This window comes from Falco naumanni, chromosome 2 (assembly GCF_017639655.2).
Source record: "Falco naumanni isolate bFalNau1 chromosome 2, bFalNau1.pat, whole genome shotgun sequence".
Classification (NCBI taxonomy): Eukaryota; Metazoa; Chordata; class Aves; order Falconiformes; family Falconidae; genus Falco; species Falco naumanni.
Genome location: NC_054055.1, coordinates 9154267 through 9169390, shown reverse-complemented (window position 1 = coordinate 9169390; position 15124 = coordinate 9154267). Strand labels below are relative to the sequence as shown.

The 15124-nt window shown below is 40.3% G+C and overlaps 1 protein-coding gene across 21 annotated transcripts in view; it reads right to left on the bottom strand.

Annotated features, from left to right (window-relative positions):
• DLG2 (discs large MAGUK scaffold protein 2) overlaps nucleotides 1–15124 on the bottom strand; it is a 1042746-nt gene that overhangs the window by 87044 nt on the left and 940578 nt on the right. For all 21 annotated transcript variants that reach the window (XM_040583241.1, XM_040583240.1, XM_040583242.1 and 18 more), the window contains one exon: nucleotides 12112–12226. In XM_040583241.1, coding sequence (XP_040439175.1) covers nucleotides 12112–12226 — 115 coding nt within the window. The remainder of the gene's footprint in view (nucleotides 1–12111; nucleotides 12227–15124) is intronic.

The window sequence follows — 15124 nt, the reverse complement described above, 5'->3', positions numbered from 1 at the left end:
TCATAGCAAACAACAGGTAATCTAGAAAAACCTTTAAAAATACACAATCCTGAAAGCATCAAGAAAATAAAACGCGATTACATTAACACAGTAGCTATAATAAAAAGTCATACTTATTGGCCTATGTAAAAGGGCAGCATGTCATTCAGATATTGAAATAAATTCTCAGGCATTTGCTGAATGAGATCAGATTTACAGGAAAGAGCAGTTATTTGCCACAAAACAAGTGAAAGTCACTTGGCTGCCAGGCTTTGTTTCTGTTGTGCATGGAAGTTTATAACCTGTGCTGAACGGCTGTGGTTACTGCACCTGCATCAGCAGATATTGTGAGCTGTGGTCTTCAAACTGACCCCTCATCTTCTAGTAGTAATCACTAGACCGGGCTGGGCAGGAAGCCCAACACAGAAATTGATATCAAGTGTCTAAGGGTACAATTCTATTAATTTGTATTTTGTTTTTCTTGCTGATATACTTGATTAATTCTTAAAGTGTAAGTAGATTATTAGATTTCCAGAGAGTTAAGAAAATTCAGATCCAGTTTAGTTTTGATGAAAGATCTGCTAAAGTTCATGAGACTGTCAAGATGAATCCTCATGCAAATCTCAGTGATGAAGGAAGAATTTTGATTTTTACTCCTGGAACATCTCATGATTCTGACTTGAAACCAGGGTAAATGACCTTAATTGCACTTTTGTTGGGGCTAGTGTTAGCCAGAATGAAACCCATGTGAATCAGATCTGAAGTACCATGCACTGAAATCATACTGTTCCCCATAACTCTATTAGAGCTTTTAGGAATGTAGTTCTGACCGTACAAATGCCAGCGTAGCTCACCCTTTTTTTCTGTAAAGAAGGGCAGATATGAAATTAGGACCAGACACTAGAGTGCTAAACAACAATATATAGTATCAAAATCTAAGTTATTTAATAATGTGATAAATTTTATTTTAAGTTAATAACAAGTGGATGTCACAAATATCTGTCTGTATTGTCATGCCCGGATGAGACACTGGGACAGAATAAGTCAGAGAGCGAATGTACTTTCCAGGACATCTCACAGGACATTACATCCACGGCTTCTCCCTGCAGCAGAGTTTTCTCGTCTCCACGGATGTGGCAATGCTCTGACTGCCAGTACAGAAAGGACAAAACCACTTTCAATGCTTACACTGAAAGGGTGATTGCATGTTGAACCTGCAAAGCATGTTAGAAACATTGCTTCTACCATGTTTCCTGCAGTGCTCCTGAAAATGCTTTTGATTCTGTTTAGTCTCAGTTAATCTGTTTTCAAAATTAATTCATATAGATACGTTTCCTTGTACAGATATAATTGAAGGAACAATAGAAGTTTTTCAAATGTAAACTTTACTTTTTTGTGCAAGAATAGCTCCTGAAGTATTCTCAGCAACATGGATCTTGACAGACAAAATCTGGCTGGCTGGGTACAGAGGGGAGCAGCTGAAAGGACTGAACTGTGGCTTTGTATCTTGAACCATCTGCAAGAAAGTGACAGAATGCAACTTGGAGGCCATTAGGCTGTGCTTCCATTTTGTGATTGATAACCTAGGATCCTTATCTGTAGAAATTGTCTTACAGACTCTTCAGAAGGGAGTAATTACAACAGTCAGTCACCGCAACCTCTACCTGGATTCTAAAATGTCTCAAGGACATCAAGAAGAGAAAGCATGTCTGCAGAGACAGTGCTTTTTTGAAAGGGAAAATTACAGCCCTTTTTGGCTCCCAGAAAGAAAGGAATATTATTACTCCTTGGAAATGGAGAGGACACGTATCATTAGCAGATGCCAAGGTAAAAAATATTCTGACCTGGCATAACTAAAATCTAAGCGGTTAGAAATATGAAGTTACCAAAAAAAAAAAATTTAAAAAAATCCTTGTATGCTGTCAAGCAACGGCTTCTGTCCTAATTTTTCACAAAGCTTTCTGCTGCTGCCCACTATGCCAGGACCCTTTTGAATAAGTGGGAGCAGAAATAGCAACACGCTATTGTCTTCCCTGTAAGCAGTGGTTTGTACAGCAGTAGGTATTACGTGGTACTAGCAGGTGTGTTGATAAATATAGCAGCACGGTATGCTGGGTGAAGGAATGGGATTGCCTGCAAAGCCAGGCAAAAAGCATAAGAAAAGGAAATAGGATTTATGGAAAGTGGGTGAATGTTTCATTTGTATAATTCCTGTTTAGTAAGGAACATCTGGCAAACTGTTCACCAGACAGCTCTGCCTGTTAGTCTTCTTTTATTTGCTGTATTTGTAGATAAAGCAATTAGAGTAAGTACTTGTAAGAGAAGCATGACCCACAATCAGAATCTTTGCAAGAGATGAAGGTAAAGACATGGCAGAAAGCAGAAGTACACACACACACATTCACAGATATGCTAATCTCTGACATCTTTTTTTACTTTCTTTGCTCTGAGTATGAAGCACATTAAGAGAGGATCAAATCCCACCTGCTGAGGCTGGTGTGCCAGAGGGACAAAGATGGGACAAGCAGTGCCAGCCCCACACCTGCAAAGAAGCCTGCTGGGTCCAGTACCCTCATGCTGAGCTGGGTTCCCTTGGACACCACCTTCCCCTACCAGCTAGCACCGTACAACCACCAGCCACAGCAAACCTAGCAAACTAGCAGCATCTAAACCAGAACCATTCAACAGGATGCCAGTGACACCCGGGAAGACCTGGCCTTTCTGTTTTGGGACTCTGTTCTCTATTACAAGACTGGGGTGGCAGGCAATGACCAAACAGGTCACTGAGGAGTTTGCTATGATCCTCAACTCTGGTAGGCAATTCCCCACATCCTTCCCAGGCTTGTAGAGTTAATACAGTCTTTTCTATTTCTAATGAGAAATAAAAGGATCAGCAAAGCTTACTGGTCCCGCTCAGCCTTATCACTTAAATTGGTTGTGCTCCCTTCTCACAGATGCCCTTCCTTGCAGTGAGACAAAAGATCCTCCTCATTTATCTGTATTGGAAGGCACTTCAAATGCAAATTCAGCAGGGTTATGTCTTGTTTCAACACTGTTCTCAGCTTTGTTCCAATGCAACTCATTTGGAGACCCTGTTCTACAGGGTCTTTATAATTTTTCCATATGAGATTTCAGGTAGAAGTCCAAGCAATCTTCTCTTTTTCTCTCACATTGGCCACTGTGCCAAGAGCCTCCGCTAGCTTGCCTTGTGCCAATGCACATATTTAGAGTTCCAACTTTTGACTGTATTCTCACAAGGTTTTATTTCAATGGGTTTTCTTCTTTACGTTGATGATCTAACTTATGTCTTGTACTTTTCCAGTTGAGAACTGCACAAACCGACCGTGTCCTGTTATAGCTGTTGACATGGAAACATCATAAGAAATTGTTTGTTGGAGAAGACTGCTTCTCCACATAGAACAGACACAGCTTAAATGCATGTTTTGCTGATTCACTTTCAGCCATTTTAAGCCACAGGCAGTTTATCTTCATTGTCACTTGCCCCCCACCCCCTCCATGCCAACAGACCATGTTCTGAGTCTCTGCTTAGAAATCAGGCTGAAACTATGACTGTCTTGGTTATAGAAATTTCAGACAGGTCCTATTCCCACACGTGGCCAAGCTCATCATCATCTTCTGGCTTGGAAATCATTCTAGCTGACACTTTCCTGCTGGATGAGTCTCCGAACCAGAAAGCAGACAGTCCCATCAGGGAACTGGAAAGCAGAATATATGTGCAATGAAAAGCTATTAAAGCATCTCTTCAGAAAAGAAAAAAGGTGTACTGATCCTTTAGAGCAGACATCACATCAAGCACATTACCTGTTCTAGGACATTATTTCAACAACTTATGAAACAGAACAATAATGAAAATGGCCAGATGTACCACTCACTTCTACTGAAGCTGCTAATCGAAAAGCTGTTTCAGCAAGCATTAATAATTCAGCACTGAGGACATGATTTCAGGTCTCAGCCAGTTATTTCACATCTAACAAGTTTACTGATAATGTAAAGATGAGATGAATTAGGCAAGAATGGTTTTGATAAGGAGCTTCTTTATATTCTGTTTTATATTCCGAACTTTAGGCAGAGCTTGTTATCTGAGATTACTGCAGGCTCCGTCTATTCACATGGGGCTCAGTTCTTCAAGGTACTCAGTACTATGTGCATTAGTTCCTAGTCTTGAACACAGAGTATTCAAGGGTTTTCAAAGCCACAAGCAGATTGAAAGAAATCTGCTTTTTCGTCCCTTTTGGGCACAATTGGAAAATTATCCCTTGATAGAAGGTTTGCAGGGCTGTTGGTTCATGCTGCAGCTAACGGTGCATTGCACCGCACCGCAGGAAGGAATCAATTAGACTTAATTCATACCTAAAAGTAGCAGATATGATAAACATGAAAATGTGAAGGAAAGATCTGGTGTCAGATGCAGAGAGGAGACTGTTTTGGCTGATGCGTTTACATGTTCAGTTTTTACTCTCCATTAACTGGTTCTTTTTTGTCTGTGAAATGTTATTAAAAATTGCAAATGAACCTCATTTTTCCTGAACTGTTCATTAGTATAAACATTGCAAGAAAATATGAAATGAATAAGAAATATAGTAATTGTTAAGAAAAGCTGTAGTAGCTTGTGAGGTGGCTAATAGTTTCAGCTGACTGTATATCAAGTGTATCGATCTTCACAGTCCTAGGGTATAGGTGAGGCATGTTGTTATATTTACATCGTCACATTTCAGCGTGGGTTTTTTGGCACCAAATGCCATCAAACTAGAAGTCTAAAGGCCTTTGAATTGTGAATATTCCACGATTAATAATTTTCACATCCATCTTTCAGGTGAGAGTGGCAACACCCTTGTGTGCCTTCTTTAAAGACCTATGAAAATTTCACAGGCATAATACAAAGAAGTGGGAAATGCTTGCAGCTCCTACTGGCATCAGTGAGAGACCAGCTCAAAAAAAATCCCCAAAACCAAAACAGCCTCTCTCCAGATATTCCCTGTTCTTTAATTTTTAAATTTCTCATTTAGTTTGTATGGAACAGCAGGATAAGGAACATGGTACTTTTTGTAAATGCCAAAAAAATGATCCTCTAAGCATATAAACAGTCTGAGATTCATAAGAAAACACTACATTTGCATTGCCAAAGACAAGAGCTGGTGTCATATCCCCTCTTCATTTTACAGATAATCACAGGTTCTGTGAAGCTGATACTTTTGCTCTAAACATGAATTTCAAAGTAATAAATAATAACTACTGGATGTATTGCCCATTGTATTAGGTGATTCTGGTATTCTAGCATATCCCTCACCCTTCTCTGTTCCTCAGTGTCTCTGATAATTAATAAAAACCTGAGTGAATAGTTATTCAATTATACTGTTCAGCTCCAGAATGTCCCCCTGGGAAAAAGGTCTCTCAAGTGCACAGTGACCCTGCTTGCTTTGAAAAATAAAGATTTGCATTGTTTTCTTGGTTCTGAATCTGAGGAGCTCTTGCTGAAGCCAGTGAGAATACTGGTGCCAGAGTGATCTGGAGAAGACTCTATATTCAGAGAAAGAACAGACGAAAAATAGTAACTGAATATCCAGAAATCCATATTTAACCATGACATGTGAAATGAGTAAAGTCTCAAGCAGGTTTCAATTTTCCAACCTGAAATGGCATTTCAAGTGCAACAGCCCATTTCACGAGGGTTGGTTACCCGTGTACCTATCTGACCATTTCCAAACGTCTCTAAATGCTATCAAAACCCCCAGCTTTCTGTGTTAATGCCATTTACCACAGATTTTCTGAATGCATGTTTCCATTCTGTGCTATAATTTGGACTGTTCAATTACCTAGGAATAATCCAAGGTAAGCGAACAAACTGTACTAAAATTCCATTTTCCTCCACTTACTGCTCAGTAAAGAGAATTTGAATAGTTTCTATCATGCCATTAAAGTACAGGCATGGCCATGTAAGCTCTAGCTATTTCCCCATCAAACCCAAACGCTAATGCCTAGGCGCCAAACTCACTCACATTAACTCTCCAGAAATCTAGATTGACCCACAGCGCTCTGAAGTCTGGAAGAAATACACAGCGTGATGCCATAGCTGGAGTCAAAACCTCATCCAGCTTGACGACCATGCACTGGCAGTGTGGATCCTCAAGAGTGCTAACAAAAGTGGCAGATTAACTTAGAAGCTGTCCTGGGGGATAAGAATACAGGGAACAAACCAGCCTGTTTAAATAGGACTGTCAGTGTTTCAAAGCTACATTGCAGTGTCTTACTGAAACACATAGCAGAGGCGTTCACAGGCAACAGCCGCAGTCTGATGTTACAGCTTCTTCAAGAAATGTATATACATACTCTGTGTGCATGTGTGAGGGTGCTATTCAGTATGGGATTCAGGTCACACAACTTGAAGTGTATCTAATACAGATGTTTACATCTCAGCTAATCACCTGAGGCTCTTTCCACTCAGCTGTAAGAAACAGACATTTTTAGGGCATGGTTCGCCTGAGCAATTTTAGATGTCTACTTCTGGATGAGATGAATTGTACTCTGAAGATGCCAAGTGCACTCTACTGACTCAAGAGAGAGACTAGCCACTAGCTTAAGTGAAGATGTTTGCAATGTATATGTGGATATAGCATATATCTAACACTAACATGTATCTATTTGGTTTTCTTTATATTTATAGATAAGTAAAGATATATACAAATATATGGGGTTTTTTCTCTACCATTGTAATGAGCATTTAGGTATGACCATTTCATACCTCTCTCTGGTTTCCTCAGTACCTCCCTCTGAAAAGCCCTGATGAAATGATCTATCACATTTTGCCTTCCAGTTCTATGTAGTAGAGGTCTGATGCTATCACGTGTTTAGATTTCACCGCCACGATGTCTCCAAGAATTGCATTTCTCATGTGGATTTCAGACTGCATTGCAACCTGCTGTGCAGCTCTCCCAGGAGAATTCTGCTCGTGGATCCCTGATCTGATGTTCAGTGGCCTGTGAGTGTTCACTGCCTCAGTGAAGACAGGGAGACCGCACAGTGGCTATAACAGACATTACGTAGAAATACCCCAGACGCCACATCCAGCCTTCACAAATGGCCTCAGCCAAATTTCAACTGCCACTCGCAAAGTTCCCAGGTGAGAATTTCTGTGATAGGCTGAAAATCAAAGTCTCCCTAAGTGCTATGGCATCATGCTGATTTCTAAGGAGTTCAGGAGATGTGTATAAAGGAGTCTAATGCCTAATGGAGAATTCATTGTGCTGGAAAGCAGAGTAAAAACCCCAAAGTACCTCAATCTTGACTTTCTTTCAGCTGCTGCTAAGTTGCTATGGCAAATCTCCAGATTCTGTTCCTAATGGCTTGATAAAAAAATGAACCAGAACACACTAATTTTTAACACATAACGCATAGTGTTCATACAGCACATACCTATCAAAGGTATGAAATTCTTAACACTAATTCCAGCTAGAAGCAGAAAAAAATGTAATGGACTAGAAGCACCAGCTTGCACTGTGCAGTTTTTGTAATTAGTGCAGTGTGGGCTGGAACAAAAAGATTGAACTTAAACTTCCTGAACTTATTGGGAAGAGGCTCTTTCCCTTGGTTCCACTTCCCACTGGTAGCGTTCTTCCTGGACAGCTGGTGGAGAGACGGCTGTGGAACCACTTCTGAAAGTACGGCTGGATCCAGCCTTGTCCCAGCTCTGGTTTCCATACCTGCCTTTACAGGCCAACTACAATTCACATTGTGCCGATATATTTGTAAGTAGTGCTGAACTTGAAATATCTGCATTTCAATAAGCTCAGCCAGTGGCTTTATACAGGGCAGCAAGTAGCCACAATTAGGTGGAACGATGCTTGGTCCCTGATGGTATTTAACAGATTTTAATCAGTGAAGAGGCAATGAAAGGGTTGGGGGGTGTGTGAAGCTTTGGAGTTGTTTCTGCAGAGTGATGTACCTCCACAGTGCCTGTTTGTGGCCTTGGGCAATTGGGATTTTTAACTACAGACATTATTTCAGAAGCTGTCTGGTTTGAATAAAGATTAAAAAGTGCTGTGGCTGTTTATTCTAAGCTTGTCTAATTATTTTTTCATCTGTAAATCAACAAAAGACTGTAAGAAGGCAGTTCTTGGATGCCAGATGATTCTTGAAAGCCTTTTCTTTGTACCTTTCATAGCAGTTACGGAAGTATCCACTTTTACCTTCAAAAACCTAGCATAAGTGCTTTAAGGTCAGGAGGAATCTAGTAAATCAAAAGGAAAAAACCCTTCACGCTTAAGCTCTCAGTTTCCTCCAAAGCTTGGCAATTTTATACCAAAGTTTCAATGGCTGCTCACATTCACCGAACTTTTTAAAGGACTGTACTTTGCTTGACTCTTCAAAAGGTTGTCATGTTCCATAGCCTGTGGATTAAACAACATGAGCTTGTGTTTCCCAAGTGTATCAATAGTAACCACAAGTAGCCTGAAAAATTTGACTATGGATCTAGACTGAAAAGGACAAAGCAATGTACGTACCTATTTCAAGACAACAAATATATAATCTTACAAGAGCAGATTCTAAAACCTTGAGCCAGAAAGACAAAAAGATATGAATTTGCATAAAAACACTAAAAAAACCCCTATGTAAGTATATAGCACAGCATTTAGCTGGTGATGGGTTTGTTTACTTTCCCCATTAATCATAAGCTGATGGCTGAATTCCAATAAATTAAAAAGGTTAATAGCAGAAATTCTCTTAGCCTCTCGTTTCTGTTATTGAATTCAGATAAAGTTCATTCACCTTCACCAACAAATAAATTATAAAAATAAAATTTGCTATAGTTCATGTCTATTCCCTCACTTTCTGCTTTTCTTCCTGTATTTCTTTTCCTCAACGGAGACATTTAGTGACAAAGAGGATGTGGGCTCCCAAAATAATTAACAGCATTTCCTATGGCCCTGTCCTCCCCTGAAGTCTCATTCTTTTCCTTTAGTGTTGTGGACTTTCTGATAACCTCCCAAACAGAGATATACGGTCTGTGATACAAAAGGAACAGGTAGTATTGAAAAACAATTTCAGAATTTTTCTGGGAAATATTCCAGGAGGCATCAGAAAGAGACTGGGACAAAGAAAAAAAAAAAAAGTAAAACTCATAAACACCGGAGTATGCACAGATAACAGATCATGTCAGAGCACTACACCATTTCTTCTGAACAAATCATTCTTGATTGCTTTCCTGTGGTTGTATACACTGCTTACGTTTGACTTTTAATTGCTTTCAGCCAACTACTTCCAGTCCTATGTTAAACCCATTATCCTCGTGTTAATTTTACCTCACTTCATTTAATATAACTTTTTAATATATCAAAATATAAAATGATATGCTCTTTTAGTAGGGGCGGGATAGGGAAATCACAGACTGTAAGGCAAAGAAGAAAATCCTGCATTCAATGAGTCCCACATCCCCTTGGTAAATCTGTTTACAAACCTTTGCTTTTTCTCACCCTCTTCTTTTGGCTTTTCTATGAGCAGGTAATGACACTTATTTTCAATTATTACAACCTATATGGACCTAAAGTTATTTCCTTGTGCTGCCTAGAACATAGTTATTTACTTTGATTAAGCTCTCTATGTAAAAAAAAAATAACTATGTTTGTACTCAGTGAAGGACAGCAAAATCGCTGTATCTCAAAGAAAGGAAAACAGCAAACATGAATCATAAACTTGACATTACAGCTACAGATTTGCAACATATGCTAATTTGCCTCTAGTTCTGTTGCGCATGCTGGCCCAAATAATCCATTGAAACAGAAATGCCCTGAGTTGTAAGAATGAAAAAAATAAAAAAATGCTGTCCCAGACTTTTTACATGGGTCCCTAGATGTAAAGAGTTTATCCATAAAGTGAAAATTTCAGTTTCTGAAGACAAGCAGATTTCTGAACCCGCATTTATTTTTTCCTTAGTGCCTGATGTAGACATAAGCTACCTTTGTAATTAGTGTATAAGATATGAACTAACTGTGCCTAGCATGATGCTGCAGGCACTGCTGCGCTACAAACACATTATAACACTATGCAAAATACAGAGCCTCTCACACAGACTTCTCGGAGTTGGACACAGCCAGTTGTGTGGTTATGACTGCAAAAAAAAATATGCTAACAAAAGTGACTGAGGCTTTTGAGGTTTTCTGCTTGAGCGGTTTGGGACATTTTTTGGAATGACTGTAGAATAAAGGAACAGTTTTTGCATTTAGGGTTTGGGAAGTGATATTTAGATATGCAGCTAAGACATCAAAGATTCCTGCAGTGAGGCACCAGGGCATATCGGCTCAGCGAGACAGACCACACTCAGAATTTGTGAACTAGCAGAAAACCAGGCTCATCGGTGCACACACAGCAATATTGTATAGAACTAGGCTAGTTCAGATGCAGCACAGATAAATTAGTTTGGCTGTATGAAAGCTAACAAGCCTCAGTTCTCAAGCAGGGCTTACCAGGTTGATGCTGATACAGGGGTAATCAAGCTTTGCTGCAGCTCAGACCAGCAAGCTGTTCAGGACTCTGTGTTACTCCTTATGTGCACACCTGAACTGACTTGCAGTTGTTGGCTTGAACTTCTTGCACCATCGATACCCACATTTTGGGTTCCTGGCTTACCTCAAGCAAAGTAACCTATTCCTACATATCACAGAATCACAGAATGGTTTGGGTTGAAAAGCACCTTAAAGATCATCGAGTTCCAACCCCCCTGCCATGGGCAGGGACACCTTCTAGGTTGCTCAGAGCCCCATCCAGCCTGGCACTGAGCACTGCCAGGGATGGGGCATGTCCAATGACTGTAGCTTTTCAGAAAATGCAAATTCAGAGAGCTGACCAAAGCTCTTGACAGCAAAGTCATGCTGTGTTTGGTCTGCAGAAAACCTGCTGCAGGTGGAATAGCTTCAGAAGTAAACACAAAGCCAGAGAGGTCAGAGAAGGTTAGAGATGGATCAAAAGCCATGACACTTCCAACCTGACCTTGCCCAACAGCAAGATCACTGGTAACACTGATCTATACCCTTTCAGTCCTTGCTCTTCCTGGCAGCAGTACCAATTAGTGCTTCACGTGGTTGCTGCCCAACAAAATAAGACTATCCATGCTAACATTTAAATTTTCCCTTCCTTCTCTCCTACTTTACCCCTTCATGCTAAGGGCATAATGACAAAATGTAGAATTTAGCCTTAATTGGATCTCTGCAATGTTATCACCTGAATTAGCTCCCCCATGAATAATTATGACTGCCTGGAGGCTGACAAATTGCTTCCCTCTACTTCATGATTGTCAGGAATTTCAAATTATATGCTGAGCACGGGGGAAAAAAATGAAAAGCCTAGAGAAGCATAATTATTAAGACGATTAAAATATTTGTCACGGAGTCCCATAGTCTCCATGAACCCCAAAGGCCTCAAACTCATGAATGACAGCAAGAACTTTGCTAGGGGCAATTGGGCAACACCCAGTCTTTCACCCAGCAACGACTATGGTGGTAGATTTGCACAGTCAAAGCAAAAGTATAACCACTGCTACCACCTGGCTCTGTTAGGCAGTTCCTGTGTTATTCACTACCCTGTTTAAGCTACATACGTCAGCTTGTTTAGCATCTCATCTGCATATTTGATCTTGCTAGGTAGATGATAAAGTCTTTGTAGTGTAGACTGATAGAAGGGTAAACTTAAGCAAGAGGATAGCAGCAGATTGCCATGCATTTAGAACAGCACATAATAGTCCTTGCTTTGTAAGTACATGGCCTTGGGGAAAAAGTGCACTTTATGAGAGCAATCATTCGATGTCTGGGCAAGACCTCACACAGAAATGCAATGTGTCACTAGACCACCATAACCGTCTCAGATATAGAAAGAGCTTGCAACTGCTAAGAGTTCTTTATCTCATAAAACCAAATAACTATAAAAGTATAATGCTCTCTGAAAATGGCTTGAAACGATCGGATTAAGCAATAGGGCTGTGCTTATAGGGGTGATGCATTTCTCAGCTCAATTCGATGCAGTCCCTCGAACTTCTTTCCCACCTTGCTGAACCCACAACACACGAGTCAGGCATAGACAAGGTAGCTGCTGACATAGTCCCAGGAGAATGCTCTCCTTGCTTACCTGACATACAGTGACCTCTTCTGATTAGTCCTCAGGGAGCCGGACCCAGAACTCATGCTGTGATTCATCATCTGCTCACGCAGGTCATGGATTTTTGCTTCAAACCGAGCGTACTCTAAGGAGATAAAAAAACCCAGAGAATAAAGATATTTTAGTTTTCTTGACCTATATAATCATTAGGGCTGCTAAATGCAAATTATATTAAATTAATGAGTGTAAAGCACGTCCTGAAAATTGAGGTCTAATAGAACCTCCCATTACTATATTATCTTTGGTACATACATGCCCTCTTTATCATGACACCTGAACCTTTCAGCACTGACTATGAAAAGTCCAATAGCGAGGACCTTCTCTCCTGCAGCTTCAAGAAAGGAAAAGGGGGTTAAAATGTGCTACCAAATATCTTTCAGTCTGTAAAAAGGATGCTGAAAGCAGTTTTCTATCATATCATTCCTCCTTCCAAACAATGAGATACATTGTATAGGGGCAGTGGGATGATGCACTGAAGTTCCTAATGAGTCAAGCATTTAGTGTAAAATCCCACTGAACTGAAGGAGATATATCAAAGTCTAATTATCCCTCAAGCAGCTGTGAAATTTTTGTATGAGCAATAAGCCGCTTTATTTTACCCAGCCCACTGAGGATTGGTCTCTGTTTCTTTTTAAATAGGTGGAGACATAACTTGGTCTTATGGTGGGTGATTCCAGAAACTCCAGACCTATTTAAGCTGCACAGGAGCGGCACAAAACCACCTCCCACACCTTGTTCTCCTCCATAGCTCTGCTGGTAGCTTTGTAAAACGTGATCTGACAAGGAACATGGGACCAGCGCTGGAGCAAGGATTCAGCTAGAGATGTATCACTTGGTGAGGCTCCTCTCTGAAAGGGCAGGTCCCTTGTTGCAGCCTGGTCAACAGTTCTTCCTGCTGGCACCTTCCCCTTGCTCACTGTGGGACCTAATGGGCTGACTTTTGGTTTGCAAGAGGAAAGGTTGAAGTTTTGCAAACAAGCTGTAATTCCTTGAAACTAACAATGTACAGGCAGTGCTCCAGCAACACAGAGAGTCATAACTCAACCTAAACCCAGGAAATCTACCAACGCGAGTTAGAAAGGTAACTTGAGGGGGTGTACAAAATCCTTTGCAGTGAGTCAGTGACACTTTGAAGAGTAAAATGTTGCAGACTGATGCCAACAAAGTGAAGAAGATGCTCTCTGCACCTCAATGTTTTCTTTCACTACCTGCTTCAAAAGGAGGGTCTCCATTTCCCCACAGCAAGTCTGGAACAGAAGTGAAACCAGCAGGCGAGGTATCCTTCCTTAAAGGACAGCGGTACATCCCACCAGATAACACCATCTCTCAGTTTAAGCACATAAATCTTTACTGTGCATTTATAACCTGTTCTGCTCCCTGTTTGTTGCTCTTTGAGCTATGTGAGAATGCTGTAAGACAGCAATATTCTCATTTTCTCCTAGCAGAAATCTCAGCGTTATTTTTATTTGATCATTTGCCGTTTGCACTGGCTCAGTTCCCAGAATGTCTAGATGCTTTGCAACAACAACTAATTCATTTTACTCAGTGCCCTGTAACTTTTCATTGGATAATAACATCTGACCTTTCCAAGATTCCACATTTTGCATAGACAGTAGCTACCTTAAAGTTGGCTTAGCAGAGTGGTTCGATTTGAGCTTTTGTGTTTGGGTTTTTTTTTTCCCCCCCTTCTTCTTACTTGATGCATTTTAACTCCCTTTTCGCTGAGCTGCTTTGGCATTACCTACTGTGTTTATTAAGTGACGGTGGCTGCTTTGCCAGTCAGCTGGGAACCACTGCTGTGATATAAGACTCTTCAGTCTTCCCACATACCTATGACATCACTGACTGCAGCTGAAATCTGTATGTCAGGAGAAGAGACACTCCTACATGCAGACTATATTTCAGATGCATGCTGTAGCTTGTTTCTTCCTGATTTCTTTCACCTAGAGTACAACTTTAAATTTCTCGGTGATTTAAAAGCCCAAATCCTCAATGGAACTAAGGCTCCCACAAACTTGTGTCGTTTTATAAAGTGGTGTTTAGTTCTTAAGTGTTTATCCCAGTGTAGGATTCAAGTTTGCTCTGTGAGTCATATTTGTTCCATTCCCCTGCCCTAGAATGTATTTAGTAAATAATCATCTTCTGAGCAAGGCTTTGTTCAACTTCCATTTCATTGTAACAAATCTAGCATTTCTTCTTGGCAAATAGGAAAGGTGATCTTAAAACCAAAAAGCTTGTATTTCTCTCCCTTACACTGTGTCAGTCCTCTGCATACAGACAGAATACTACAATTTTAAGGGTTGTTACTAGGTGTCTTTCACGTGTGGTGGATACAGTGAAGAAGGCAGTAAACGTACAGCGTAATGCAGCTTCTTTGATGTTTTACATCTGGGTGAGATCAAAGATATGAATGATTTCCATCAGAGCAGCTGTAATGGCAGCTTCCCCTTTAATAAGCAACCATATCCCAGGCTGACTCTGTGTGCGAGGTGTGGGAGTAACTCCCAGATTTAGACACCAATCTGGAGAGTGAGAAGAGAGGATTGAAAATCTGACTCTAGCACAGCATCCAGCTATCTGCAACTTGAACACCAGCTCATGAGATACTCGAATGACTACAGCTTGGTCAGAAGATGAAATTATAGCTTGTGTTCTGACTTCAGAGCACACTTGTAATTTAACTGCTTTTAACTGACTGTATATTTATTCTGAATTTAGTAACCTTTCTCCTTCTCGAAGACATTTAGAAACTATAACACATCTTAAAAATTGTCTAATAAGTGTGTGATGGAAGTTCAGGGTTCAACCTCCAGCTCCCTGGTTAATATTAAAAATTACTGAAGTAATAAAGATAACTATCATTAGAATGTGTTCTTGAGATGTTTTTTCCTTTAGATTGAAATACACAGCTAATTTGAAAATAAACATATTTATGGGCATATATTTTCACGTAGTACCTTCTTCATATTTATGCATTGAAAAA